Here is a 15,468-nt window from a genome sequence, read left to right as displayed (position 1 = left end):
CAATGGAAATGTTGAGCGGAAGTAGATATAGAGTTTACTCACATTGTAGCTAAGTATTTCTTTCATTTAATTAAATCTATAAATAAATAAAAGGTTGGGTTACAGTTTACCAAAACTGAAAGGGACGACGCGATATCTCAGAAAACTGCTTCACACCAGAGCTATTTTTATATCAGGTGATTTGCCAAGTGTTACACACGCCGCCCTCTTCGTTGTAAACCACCAATACTATGCAGACTGACACAGTGTATTCAGATAGACCTAGAAAAAAAAGCCTCAATGATGCAAGACATGAAGGAAAAGAGAGAAGGAGGAAGGGGTGTTGTGTAGAAGAAAGAAGTAGGATACAATAAGATTTGTAGAGCAGTAGAAAAGGTAGAATAACTGGAAAGGCATATCCCTCTTTTTTGAATTTTTTTTTTTCCTGCGGCATTTACAGCATAACTAATCCAGTTTATACAGTTTAGAACTACGGAAAATCTTCTTCTTCCGGCTGCTCCCTTTAGGGGTCGCCACAGCGAATCACCTGCCTGTATCTCATCCCATCACCAGCATCCTCCTCTGTCACACTAACCCTCTCCCTCCTTCACTACATCCACCAGTCTCCTCGGTGGTCTTCCTCTCTTCTTCTTCCTTACATGGCACCTCCATCTTCGACACTTGTTGTCCAGCATATCCACCATCCCTCCTCCGGACGTGCCAAAACCACCCCAGCCTTGCCTCTCCAACTTTGCCTGATAATTTATAGCCTGTGGAAACTAAACAAGTAAACATTCATTTATATTTCATCAGAGCTTTCCCGCGCTTTTTGTCATCTCGTTTTCGTGCACGACAGTGTAGTAACGCAGTTCGGTGACATCGCAGGCGCAGTGTAGGTGTCTAAACTCAATTAGAGAGAGAAGGGTTAAAGAAAGAGAGAGCACGTGGAGAGGGAGAGCGAGAGAGAGCCCATATGGTCTCGTGACGTAACGCCGGACGCTCGAGCCTCTGCTTGTGTGTGTTTATGTGTGTGCGTGTGTGCGCGCGCTCTGCTTAGAATCCAGAACGGCACCCTAATAATACAACAACAACAAAAACAACAATGAACGCCGTGACCGCCGCGTCCTGCCTGCTCGTCGCCGGCTTCAGCTGCTACCTCTACGGCAGCGACGTGTTGTCATCGCTGCTCCGTGTCTCTGTTACAGACTCCTCCATGCCCGAGCCGGGAGCTGCTCCGCGGCGAAGTCCGCAGGGAGTCCCCTACTCTGACCTGCCGCACATCGTCAACGCAGACGGATTGCACCTGTTCTGCCGCTACTGGGAACCCACCGGTCAGCCAAGGTCAGTGAAACGGCAACTAAATGTGTGGCTGCGTTCCCTCTCTGTGTGTCCCTTTGTTAGCCCATAATCTGTTGGTCTGCAGAGGAGTGTGCGGCTGTCATTTAAAATGAAAATAAAAATATCTAAAACGTGCAGTAATTGTGTTCACATGATTGCTCTCCTGTGAGTCACATGATGACTTTTTGACGCTTAATTTTCAGACATGCGCGCAGTCCACTATTCAGCTACAGTTACAGAGTTTGTTCCGTTCAGTGTAAAACCGGCACCAGTGCAAACAGTTTGAGTTCATTTACTTGTATAAATGAGAAGTTCACTCAAGTTTCACTTTCAAACCGCCTCCCAGAAGGAACTCTGCGACTGGTTAAACAAGTTCAAGAGCTCTCCAATCACAACTCGCCATCTTCTACGCTAGTACAAGAAACCAGAATATGTACTTGCAGATGTGATATGAGGCCTAACATCGTCTGAAAAGCACCCAAGATTAAAAACAGGCTGTGTGCAGTATTGTCTGACCCATGCTCAGAGACATTTTAATTGTGTTAATCTCCTCATAAAGGGGTGACCAGATGCACCAGTGACAAACACTGGGCCATGGTGACCTTCATTAACACACACAAAAAAGCAGATCCAAGATCAGTTGATTTGAATTTATATATAAGCCTGCAAAGCTGATCTTTTTTAAACAAAGCTAAAATATCACACGGTTATCTCTCCTCATAGAAGCTTCATTTGACAACATCAAAAGTGTTTTTGTAAGAAGAAGCCCTTGACACAAATGTAAAACCATACAGAGACTGCATACATCATCTCTGTTTAAGAAACCTCATATGGAGCCAAGCATGTCTTCCATCTGAGCTGCAGCTGCTCGTAGAGACACATGAGAGAACCGATGAATGAGCTGAGAGTGTCGCTCCAGACAGCTCCTTTTCAAAACCAGCGGAATTACTGGTTTTACAGCATCGGCATTTGTCCACCCCGTAATCGCAGACGCTTGAGTTTTTAAGGTTGTTTCCTTTCGCCTTCCCAGCAACAGTGAACGGCATCATAGTTCATGTGCGAAAGGCCTCAAATCCTGACTCATCCGGCATTCTGGTGTGTGAAAGAGTGTAAATGGCACTCCTGCCTCTTAGCCAAAGAGACATCAGACAACAGAGCTGGTTGATTAATGGGTCGAGTTTGTTAAAAAAACACACTGACTGGTTCGATAGTGAAACTTTCCGCAGTCTGCTGTTGCAGGCCCTTTCGCTATCACTCACACACTTCGAACATTTTGAAGTCTGCAGCCTCTGCACATGTGGCTGTGGCATGAAACAGAACGCAGAGGTCACATTCGTTTACAAATCACACTGTCACATGCTGGACGAGAGCACAAAAACACAGATGTGGAAGTACCACCAAACATCTGGAATCAAGTTATTACTGCTCACCCACACGTCTCAGGGGAGCAACGACTCATTAACTCATACTGTGTCTACACCCTTGCTGTAAAATTGTGTATTTGCTCCATAATCTTCGTCTTATAGTTTACCACAGCATGGGCGGTCGTGGCTCAAGAGTTGGGAGGTCGCCTTGTAATCGGAAGGTTGCCGGTTCGAGCCCCGGCTTGGACAGTCTCGGTCGTTGTGTCCTTGGGCAAGACACTTCACCCGTTGCCTACTGGTGGTGGTCAGAGGGCCCGGTGGCGCCAGTGTCCGGCAGCCTCGCCTCTGTCAGTGCGCCCCAGGGTGGCTGTGGCTACAATGTAGCTTGCCATCACCAGTGTATGAATGTGTGCGTGAATGGGTGGATGACTGGATATGTAAAGCGCTTTGGGGTCCTTAGGGACTAGTAAAGCGCTATATAAATACAGGCCATTTACCATGTATGCATGTTTACTCTGCACGCATACATATTTTGTGTGTTTATAGCTGTGTATGTGAGTAGCAAAGCCTAGATAGCTCTATATCCTAGCTTTTACTAAAACATAAATGTGCAAGTGGGACAAAAATTACTGCTTGTACGGCTAAAGCTAAAGCCTCACTGTAGTCACATGAAAACACCAAAATCACCCAACAATATTGTAAGGCTTGTAAATGTGGTATCTGGTCTTGGCTCATACTGCTGCACATGCTAGGTGAGTTTATTTGAGTTTAGTGTCTCGCAAGATCACATTTAACAAGTAGAGCTATAAAACAGCCAACTCTCTGACTGGTGGACAAGCCACCAGAGCCACCTTGTCAATAGAGCTTTTGGAAATACGCAGTATGATTGTTGTTTGTGGTCCCCAATGTCCCCAGTGTCAAAAATACATAAATAACAAAATTAATTCCAGTGGTTCATCATCTCAGCTGATGATTTCTCCTCCTAATCATATGTAAGAGAAGTTAAAAGCTGAATCATTGCAGAATTAAAATAGCTGCAGAGTCCTCTGTGTTGTAACACTTTTAGAGCAGAGCTTTGCCTGGCTTATATAAGAGCTTTCTCACTGGAGGGCCAGCCAATGAGCACGCTAAAACTGCATGCAGGGATGGTAACAGGGAGACATGCAAGAGTCAGTTTAATGATGTAATGTGTATTGCCCAACTCTTACTTAAAGACTGATACAATAATGCGTAGTTATATAGCTGAATTCAGTTATTTTTCTTGGTGTTTTGTGGGCAACGTTTTACAGCCTCCTAATCAGCAGTTTATTAGCAATGTAAAGTGAATAAAACCCCAGAAGCTGCATTAAAATGTTTACAGGATGCTTAAACTCTTCAGTGAAACCCAGACTTATAAAATTCTTTATTTGAGACAGCAGCTCCCGTACGTTAGACGAGGTAGGTTTATTAGTTTTAAATGATCACAGGTGGTCGTCTAACTGTTCTCTGTATTACTTTAGGGTCTTTACCTTGAAACTATAAAGCAGCTTGCAGGGATTATTTTTGTGATTTGGTGAACTGAATAGACCACCAAGATATCCATATGTTCTTCAGGATATCCAAACGTTATCCCTGTTAGTTCAGAGTTAAAAGCAGCGTCTCCCAAAACTTAGTGTGATCTAAATCTCACGTTGTAAAATCAAAGTTGGACAGTGAAGGTACAACTGCCGAGGACAAAGCGGCACTCAGTCTTTTGTCTGTCGTACGGCCTACGCTTAAGAAATTCTCTCCTGTTTTTACATGTTTCACAATGACTTTTCTGTAGTCTGGATGATGGATCCACAGGCTCACAGCTACCCACTCACTGCAGTAATCAGATTAGTAATTTAACACAAAGTGACACAGTGTGTCCAATTTGTGAAGTCTAAGTCTTTGTAAGTGCAGCTTAGCCAGAAACTTTTTAACAATATTATGTGTTCATGTGTTATTAGAAAGGGCTTACAGTTGTAATCTAAGTAGAACTATATCTGAACTGGTATATACAGTACCTAGGGGAAGCTGAATATGTTATAGGTTAATAGATTGTTCCTGAAAGCAGCAGCAGGAGTATTTATCTTTTTCACTTTTGTGATAAGAATAGTTTCACGTCGGCCTCAGTAGCACCTCGTGTAGAGATAAACTCTGAGGATCAAAGGAATCTCCAGACAGGGTGTTTTCCTTTTGACAGTTTATTAAAAACAGCGAAGGGTTTGTGTGGTTATGAATAGAGTGTAGCAATGATAATGACATTATGTGATCATCTAGGACTACAGCTTATTATTTTATTTATCATTGTTTTTGCCAGTGAATCAGACAATGATAAAAATGAGAATTTCATGAAGGCAAAGTGACCTCACAGCTACTTTCACCACGGCTGTTAACATCACCAAAGTTATGAAGAGAGGTGTTGTAACCATGGTGGCAGGCCAGCAATTAATGACTCATATCTGTGTGGGCCATGTAGTTTATTGCATGTCATGTTTGATTAGTGACGAAGCAGAAACTGAGCACACGGTTGGAAAGCAAATGTATGCACTGGAAACTTCAGCTCCTCAAAGCATGTCCATGCAGGTGTTTACCAGGCAGCCAGCACCACGCACCTTTGTAGAGCTTGTACAGAATCAAGCTTCCACAAATCATTGATTATTGCTGTTTAATTAACAAGATAATCCTGCTTGGAGCAATAGCCACACGCTCTGACTGATGGACATATACGAAATTTAGGTAACTTCTAGGGTGGCTTTGCTGTTGTTCAACATTTTCCAGAGTGAAACTAGTTTCATAAACACTAACACTGACTACTGTTATAAACCATATCAGTGCTCCTCTGTTTTTATATCTTATTTCACGTTTAACTTGTACTAAATAAGACATTTTCATTCTTAAGTTAAATAAGGCTCTGTTACCTTCACTCTGTTGTTGCCATTTCATTTAATGATGCATGAAGAATGCAGATGTACAGAATAGATTTTTATGTTCACAAGCTGTTAACTGGCTTTATCTTTTATTATACAACGTAAAGCCATATTATATAGTTCTTTATTTTTTTCAGTATTTGTTATTTGCATTAGGATTAGAGGAAAGGCCAAAGGTCAAAGGCTTCTGAAAGTTCTTTCCCTAGAAGCAGGAAGTAGGTGAAAAGTCGACGGGTGGACTACTTGGATATAAACAATGATTGACAGATCTTCCACTACTCGGATGGACACTAGTATACCACACACACATACATTGTACACCTGTATTTTTACAGAATACAGCACACGTACACCAATCAGGCATCACATTATGACCTTTCTATCAGAACCAGCAATTTGAGCTACAGTTTTTCTGTCACGGTCTGGCTGGCAGACTGTGGGGATATGGGGGAATGAGGACCCAAAACGCATGGTTCTGCGATGCAAACAGTGCACTTTATTTACAGTGAAGGCTGTAAACACAATAACTCCCCGTTGCTCCCTTGAATCCCGTGTGTGTGCGCTCGTGCTCCCCGCTGTTGTGTTCTCGCACACCCTGTGCATGCTGCTGTTCTGGTCCACTCTTCCACCTGGGGGGGAAACCACAGAAACAGCCATCAACACCAACCCTGGCGGGAGCTCCAACACTCTCCTAAGTAGCTCCCCCGACGAGCCCTGATCACCAACAGGTGTGTGGCAGGAACTTCAGGTGTGGCCAGTCCTCCTGCAGGGCCACACCCGTCAGGCCTGCATGTGGCTGTTCTCCATCCTCCAGCCACACATGTACACACCCACACCCTGCCTATACATATAATGAGTGGAACACAGACTAACACAGCATTGTGCAGAAAGACACACACATCACCAAATAATAACGATAATAATAATCATCATAATAATAATAACAACAACAATAACAACAACAACAACAGTCAAAACTGCTCACGGACCCCCAGTCCTCCAGAGCCGGGTCTGTGAAATTTTCAGTAATTTGAGCTACAGTGGCTCGTGCTTTGGATCGGTCCACATGGGCTAGCCTTTGCTCCCCACATGCATCAGTCAGCCTTGGCTGCCTATCACCCTGTTGATGGTTCACCACTGTTCCTTCCTTGGACCACTTTTGATAGATACTGACCACTGCAGACTGACACTGACACCCCACAAGAGCTGTAGTTGTGGAGATGCTCTGACCCGGTCGTCTAGCCATCACAGTTTGTCTCTTGCCAAACTCTCTTAAATCCTTACTCTCGCCCATTTTTTGTTTATAACACATCGACTTTGAGGACAAAATGTTCACCTGTCCCCTAATATAGCCCATGCGCTAACAGGTGCCATGATAAAAAGATAGTAAGGACTATTCACTTCACCTGTCAGTGGTTATAATGTTATACCTGATCGGTGTATGCACAGGTTGTGTAAACAGGCCATGGTCTTATCAGCCTTTTTTGCTGATAAACTCTAAACAAGCTTCTTTGTGTGTTCATGTTTCTGGGGTCAGCCTCTTTAATTTCCTCGCTGCTCATTTCCACTGTATCCATGATACAGTATGAAGACAAAAGATGCACTGCATCGTATTTCTTTTCGTGTTGGAGCTTGGGGGGAAATTAGGCTGAGTAATTGAGTATAAAATATGAGCACCATGTGAAATTTCCCAAATGGGTGATTCCAGGTGCCAGCTGGGATAATTTACTGTAAATTAATATAGAAAAGAGAGAAAAAAAGAACTGACTCCAAGTGATCTACTAAACAGTAAGTAATCATTTTTGCATAATTATCACCTCCAGCAGCCTTTACATTAAAATGAGTTGAGCCATGGATTTTCCAATTGAAAGCATAAATAGCCACTTCAGGTGGTTATGGTAGGTAATTTGGTAACACTTATGATAACAGTGATGCATTGTAACAGCAAGTAGTGATAAAAAACATATTAAAATGCAGTAAGATAGTAAATGAAGTGCTATAGCATTACATCACCATTGGTTTAAATTATAAACAAGAACAAATATGCAACAGGTGTAAGTGCATACCTGTGCAATATGACTGAAATGTCAAATTATTCAAAATCGTAATAGCTTCATATTTCAGACATATGCATTAGTTCCAATGATTTCCAGTGTTCTTGGTCTATCTGCATGTCTGTATTTGGGCTCCTTGGGGAAAATAATTTCTACTAAATAAAAAATCTGAACAAGACACTTCAAAAAAATGGAGAAGGATACAGACAGAACAGTGACAAAATAAGAATGAATCACAATCGAGCTGCCGCAGTAATCAGGAGGTACAAAATGAGTACAGTGCCGTTTATCACAGTAGCTGTGTGGCTCTGCTTTTAAAACGATGTCAGAGATGGTGCACCTCATGAGCAGTCAAGCCCCATAAAACTCTGGGGAAGTGCTTCAGTCTTGGCACAAGAGAATTTTGTGACAGCTCAAAGTATGCGTGTAAATGTGAAGATGTAAAAGTCTTAATATCGGAAGTACAGTTTTTTGGTCAATTCAGATTCAGTACATTTCTTCAGCTCAGACGGTGTCCAGCATGTTTGGTGTGAAGCTCCAGTAAATGCTTAAGAGGTGGGAGTGTGATAATGTAATGGCTATTTACATTTATAGGCAGCACCACAGGAGCCTGTGGGTATACCAAAATAGGGACTGACTGACTCTCTCAGTCTCCAGAAACCTGACAGGAGAGGAATATTCCAGCTTGTTAACAATTCAAAGCATGTGGCTAAAATCAAATTATGGCTGGGCCACAACCATTTGGGGTTATTTTAAAGAGAAAAGTTGTGCAATAGGAAAAAACGCTTTTGTGTGCGTTACTCGTGTCCTCCATGCTGAGGGGGATTGAATCCATCATTAACACTCTCTGTGCCAATGACAAAATATTACAGCAATCAGTGTTTTTACATTGTGGATTAGTGTTAAAAGTTGAACTTTCTGCTTTTTATTTTGATATAGAGTGCTTATCAAATTTATTAGACCACCAAAGTTTATGCTACAGCTGTCCTGAATTAGTATTGGTGATTACCAAAATAATTTCTTTATGTTTCAGTAATGGTTAATCCACCTGTATGCACAGGCTCTAAACTGTAACCCTGCTCACTCAGTTTAAAAGTAACATGATTAGTGGAAGGTGAAACAATTGTGGTTCATTTATTCCTGTTTACTGTATGAAACAGAGGAACAGGTTAACATGTTAATGTGAAGCCATTATTACACACGCTGCCCATAACTCATGTATGGTAACGTCGTTCCTCTCAGGATGTTTTTGCACTGGACGCTGACTGTGCAGACCAGTTCACTTCATTTATCTTTTGATATGAAGCCCTGCTTTACATGTGCATCTCATGCCTGAGCTGATGTCCTTCTGCTTGAAAGTAGACAGCTGGCAAATGTACTGTGACATTTCATTTTTAAACCTTTCACAAACAACGGGCTGTTTGACATTAAATTAATACCATTTGTTGGAATTTCAACAGCATGTGCGCTCTTTAGTTGAACTGATCGTTTTTTTATTTGAAATGTTTCACGGTGCAGAAGAGTATTATTTATCTAAAGACCGTAAATATTTAGCTGTTTTTTCTGGTTTGAGTTTTCATTTCACTGGTGTAAACTTTCCCGGTAAACATCTTGACATTAAATAACTGTCGGCTGACCGTCTCTCCTCAATATTTAATCTTGGTGGAAAAACGGCAGCGTTGGCCTCTGAGATATAAGTCTGCCTTCAACATCGTCTGGAGTAAGAGAGTCAGAAAGAATCCACAGAAACATAAAGAGCAGTGGAAGAAAGCCAAATTAAAAATATTTGAGCCCATGAGCATGACAGGGGCCCAGTCCTTAGTACGTGCACTTTGCAGTGTTTTGCCATCATACTGCCACCAGTTTTTACCCTCAAGATAACATTGCTGTCTCAACCATGTTTACTGGGTTTCTGATGAGACTGCCTGCAGTCTGTCTGCCTCCATTTCTTTCCATCACACAGCAGTCGCTCTCTTGTCTGTTTGCGTGTGTGTTTTTTACTGTCAAGCACACCCTTGCACACCTTCTATAATAACACCACCATTTCTAGCGTAGCTTTCCATAGCAGTTTGTCACAGTTTCTCTCTCTCCAAACCTCCTTGTCATTTTCCGCCTGTCACATCGTTCTTCTCTGTCATATCCACTTTGTTTTGCTGGGATTGCATCAAATCTTCCTGTCACCTTGGAAGTTACTGACTCATACGAAAGTCTGAAGGTCTGAAATGTTTTGAATCGAGCAGACTTGTTACAATGCAGTCTTTGTGTGTCTTCTACCACTGCATTTCATGTTGCAGAGTTAAAGAACTTGTATAGCAGTGCAAGGTGCTTTGGTTCCTAGATTTCTTCCAGTCACCTGTTGCATTAAAAATAATCTCATGCTGTGCAAAAGGCATGCTCTCTATAAAGACCACTGTTAAAAACAAAAATGTAGAACTTGACAGGACACCAACTGCAAACCCCATATAGTACTTGTATTGTGCATTATTTTTAATCCAATGACATTTCATCGCTGTGAGGCTTTCTCAGATTAAGCTCTGTGACATGCTTAAATGCCTAGAGCCAGACAGCATAAATAATCCTGTGGCAAGAGTTCCTGTGGAAAAATGTACAAGGACTTATTTGTGTCCTCTGTTTTACTGTTTGCGAGCATCAAAATGCCAGAAATGATTTAACTTTGCATTTGAACTGGAGAATTTGAGCTCTGCTGGTAGGTTCTATAATCTTGCTTGTAGTCCATCAGCATTGTGTTAAGGGGATTAGCTCCTTGGTTTTGTTTAGGCCTGTGGTTGTTTAGAGTAGCTCTGAGTAGAGCCAGTGGGAGGCATGAGTGTTTTAATAAGGCTGGTTATAAGCCATGCTGTTCCAGCAGCTAAAACTGTGTGAGAGACAAGTGGGTCTCTGGTTCCCATGAGAGAAAAGACAGAATAAAAAGAAATAATGAGAAGGGGTGAGAAAAGTCTCTTTTTTTTGTATGATTTAAGTATTTCAGCTTCATGTATGAAATAATGTGAGCTCTAATTCATTATGCAAAAGATTCATCATGCAAGTGTAATGAGCCACACCAGGATACAGCTTAGAGTTCATTTGCAGCTGCTCCAGCTTTCAAGACATCAAGAGAAAACTTCCAATTCTAAACATCATTAATTCAACATACAGATTCAACATACAGAACTGCAACAGACTTCTTTCCTGTGGACAGACGAGACCAAAGTAGAGATGTTTAGCCATAGTGCACAGCACCATTTTTGGCAAAAAAATTAAACATAGCATTTGTGTGCAAAAAACTCATGGTGGTGGAGGGTGGATGATTTGGACCTGTTGTGCAGCTACAGCATGTGGGCACCTTGCAGTCACTGAATTGACTATGAGCTCCTCCCTACCAACGTATTCTAGAGTTAATGTGAGCCGATCTGTCCGAAAGCTAAAGCTCGACCCAATCTGGGCCGTACAACAGGACTGCACAGAGTCCTGTGAAAACTCCAATTCAAAGTTGTATATCGCATGTGTGTCTTCTCAGACATACAATATGCACCTATGGCTTGAATGGTTCATGTAGTTGTATGAGTGTAAAGTGTAAATTCCAGATATCGTCTAATCCAGTTATCCAAAAGTGCACGTGACTAACATTTGATATTTTGAAACTCCTATTGTTCTTCTTCTGTAGCGAGAACTCGTCCACTCAGTTAAAGGTAAAGTTTGTATTTCACAAAGAGTCAAATGTCAAAATACCACAGTCTTCTGAACTATTTGCAAGTAATTGATTCAAGCGAACTCCTCCTGCCTCTTCCTAGGAGACATTTAGCAAAGTGAAATTGCTTGCTTTGCAAGGCTGACCCAACACATCACTGCGGCCTGAATATTTCTGAAAATGATTCTTCTGGAGATTCCTGCTGTTGAATGAATAGAAACATATGTTAAGATTCAGTTAAATCCTTACATCTCTTACTGTTAGCTGCCATCAGACAGTAGCTACACAGATGAAGCGCCATTAAGCTACAGTAAAACCTACTGAAGGATGAGAAAGACGGAGGACACTGGAAGAAAGAGGAAGAAAATGATAAGATCCCACAGACATAGGAGGCATTTGAAAAGCAAAGACAGCAAATTAGCAAAGAGGGCGTGTATCCTATTGTTCACCATGCAGTTGTCTTTACGGTTAGCTTAGACTAACCCCAATAATCCCCTGCTGCCCCTTGGCATGTGTGTTACACAATATTATTCTCATACAAAGATGGTCATTCACACACATGCTTTTTTTTGCGAGCCGAGGAACATGTAGCCCGAAGCGACGGCTCTCTCCCAAAAAAAAAACAAGGAAAAGAGCTGTTAGTGAAATTTGCTAATGAAGCCTGATGAACATCTTCTTCTATTATACTCCTCTGCATCCACCCCTCAGCTTGCCTCAAACTTTCAGTTCCTTTCCTCCTGTTTCACTTGGTTCCTTTTTTCCCTCCCTCTGAATACATTTGGGCTAATTGTCTGCTGCTGATTGAAGCTTTCACAGCCTTCTCAGTGCTGCTGCTGCTGCTGCTTAGAATGGAAAAAAACGCTTGAGCATTTCGGTGCCGCTCCGCTGCTTAATATGCACCGATAGCAGAGGCAAAACCTTTTAAAAGAAACTTGTCTGACAGGAGAAGACTAGACTGTTAATTAGCAAAAGATATCCCTTTCTGAGTACACAGGAACTAATAGCCTCATGTCACAAAATACCTTTAATGTTTGAAATATAAAATTGTCTATTTGGGTGTAGAAGAAGAAATGATGCTTTGTTATATTTAGGGAGGCGTTAAGCAAGTCTCTACATGCTTGAAGAACAGTATGTTGGTGTAAGATTCTGAAAATGTGTTACACATCACTGACAGTGTGCAGGGATGCAGTAGAAATACTTGTCAACTGTGTAACTTCTAGAGCTAATGAATCTTTTGTCTCTATGCTATCCTTGTGATGGACATGTGCAGTGTGTACCTTATCTCTTGCTCATTGTCAGTTAGAACAGGCTCCAACTTGTGTCCTGCTCCAAACGGATAAGCAGCAAGAAAAGAAACAGATGAAAATGGATGAGCAGTGATGGTTCACTCTTTGTTTTACTGGACTCCTCTGATTCTGTTTTGAGTTGAAGAGGAAGGGATTGGTTGAGGCAGGCATGCAGGCAGATGGACGATAGCTGTTATCTCTGAAAACACAGCCTGCCCATTCTTTATCTGCCATTTTTTCCCAATGTCTGGCTTCACAATCCCCCCTTGACACACGTACGCAAATACATTGATGCACATCCAGTCAAGTAAGTGGTGGGCAGATGCGTGAATTAAATCCTACTGTTAATAGGTTTCTTTTAGATTACATTTAGATGATGCTTTTCCATCCACGAACAATTCTACTTTAACCCCATTTTAAGTGGTCAGTGTAGGAGTTTATCAGGAAATCTAGGAAGTACGGTTCTGCACAAAAAACGGGATAAAGGTCTGTGTTTGTGAAGAGCTAAACTATTTTTTTGTGTGTTTTTTCCTCTCAGGGCTCTGGTATTTATTGCCCATGGAGCTGGGGAACATTGTGGCCCATATGATGAGATGGCACAGAGACTGAAAGAACTCTCCTTGCTGGTATTTGCACACGACCACGGTGAGTGACAAACACGTAAATCACAGTGCTGTTTTGCATCCATGCATTTACACATATGGCTGCCTTCATTTTTTATCGGTAGTTTGCACGCAAAGCAACTGGCACAGAAAATCCATCACTAAGGAGAACTAAGGCTATCAGGGAGAATTAATTAGTTTTCATTTTCCCCTGTTGTTCCACGGCACTGCCTCTCTGCTTTGTTGTTTTAATGCCATGTCGAGGAAAACTTCACTTAATAGCACTCTCGAAATCTTTTCATTAAGGAAACTATGAAACTCTTGCGATAGATAGAACTGCACAGGCTTCAAATTCCCATGTTGACATCCACAGAAGGGCCGCTGTTAATGGAGTGAAAAGATGTATTTGGTACTTTAACGCATTCTATTCAATCAAAAATCATGAAGACTTTCCATAATTGTTCATCAGCTGAAAAGGCTGATTGAGTGGATTCATCAAAGTTTAAAAACTGGCTCATCATGGTACTAAACTGTGAACTTTTTGAGTAATATGTGGACTGTGAAATGACACACAGAAACTGGCTATGGTGGTGCTTTAAATTAACCACCAATATTTTGAAATTTACCTGTTAAACATTATGCGCCTAAATGTTGTGCCTTTGAGAAAGACGCCTGTAATTGTGTAGATACACTGTGGGTTTGGGTTTACTGAGGTCAGTAAATCTTTGCTATAGACTGAGACATCGCCACATATACTTAGGAGCAGAAGTCATAAAAAGAACTTCAGGAATCACTCACGTAGTGACTTGGTCGGGGGAAGTGAAAGCTTTTGGGATTTCCCTGATCAACACCTTTGAACATTTACGGCACATTTCCACCCTTGTTTGAAACGATCAGTTGACAGACTACAGTGACCACCTTGGTTGTCCATCCATCCATTCGCTTCCGCTTATCCTTTTCAGGGTCGCGGGGGGCGCTGGAGCCTATCCCAGCTGTCATAGGGCGAGAGGCGGGGTACACCCTGGACAGGTCGCCAGTCTGTCGCAGGGCCAACACACAGGGACAGACAACCATTCGCACTCACTTGCACATTCACACCTAGTGGCAATTTGGATTAATCAATTAACCTATCCCCACAAGCTGCATGTCTTTGGACGGTGGGAGGAAGCCAGAGTACCCGGAGGGAACCCACGCAAACACGGGGAGAACATGCAAACTCCACACAGAAAGACCCCAGCCTGGTGTTGGAATTGAACTCAGGACCTTCTTGCTGTGCGGCAACAGTGCTAACCACCGTGCCACCGTGCTGCCCCACCTTGGTTGTATTTCCTCAAAAACAAAAGAAAAAAAAAAAAGGAATGAACCCAGGTACACTTTGGGCTCCCAGTGTAGATACTTATATTTGAAGTCATAGTTGCAGAGGTGGAAAGAGTACTAAAATATTTTACTCAAGTAAAAGTACTATTACTTTGCTGAAATTTTTCTCAAATACAAGTAAAATTACCTGTCTAAAAATTTACTCAAGTAAAAGTAAAAAGTAGCTCATTTAAAATGTACTCAGAGTAAAAGTTACATAGTTACTTTTTTGTCAGCAGGAGGACAGGCTCTTCTGAGTAGTGCAAAAAAGACAATGGGATAAATCTCAAAGTAGTTGTTATTTAATTAAAAGAAAATCTTTACAAATTAAAGTGCAGTGGCAGTTAAACTGCAAGTCTATACATCAAAATGGATAATGGTCACCAAACCAACCAACTGTCAAAACCATATAATTCTTTTACATGAGAATGTGTTCTAAACTGTCAAATAAGAGAACAAGTACTGAATTGAGCTGTATGGCAGCTGCTATAAAAATGTGTTTTAATTTTTTAAACTTGGCCTTGCTCTGTTCATTTTGAGGAGCAATTCAGTTCAATTCAATTCAATAAAACTTTATTGATCCTGAAGGTTGACCCCGAAGGAAATTGGATTAAGGCTGCCGACCTTTGCCAGCACCATCTTACCCTTCTGACCATACGTACATTACACAAACATCACATGGGGAAGGCAGGTCAGAGAGGTATAACAATGGAAAATGCACAACATGAGGAAAGAGAAGGAGAAAAAAATAACCCAATAACAGCTTATGTCTTAACTTAATGTGATTAACTTGAGCACAGCCTTTTTGCTAAAATAAATGTACAAGTTTAATTTAACTTACCTCTACATGCTTGTGCAGGTTTGATGT

General features: G+C 41.6%; 1 protein-coding gene across 2 annotated transcripts in view; it reads left to right on the top strand.

Annotated features, from left to right (window-relative positions):
• mgll (monoglyceride lipase) overlaps positions 1-15,468 on the top strand; it is a 43,202-nt gene that overhangs the window by 999 nt on the left and 26,735 nt on the right. The window contains exons 2-3 of one of the 2 annotated variants that reach the window (XM_085344292.1): positions 1,185-1,320; positions 13,181-13,287. In XM_085344292.1, coding sequence (XP_085200418.1) covers positions 1,193-1,320; positions 13,181-13,287 — 235 coding nt within the window. In that variant the 5' untranslated portion in view covers positions 1,185-1,192. Of the gene's footprint in view, positions 1-1,023; positions 1,321-13,180; positions 13,288-15,468 lie in introns of those variants that run through there. The other variant, XM_085344291.1, reaches the window with a different exon arrangement.

Source organism: Diplotaxodon limnothrissa, linkage group LG20 (assembly GCF_057381915.1).
Source record: "Diplotaxodon limnothrissa isolate DT_005_m linkage group LG20, D_limnothrissa_male_GT1.1, whole genome shotgun sequence".
In the NCBI taxonomy this organism is placed as follows: domain Eukaryota; kingdom Metazoa; phylum Chordata; class Actinopteri; order Cichliformes; family Cichlidae; genus Diplotaxodon; species Diplotaxodon limnothrissa.
This window is presented reverse-complemented; position numbering and strand designations above follow the sequence as displayed.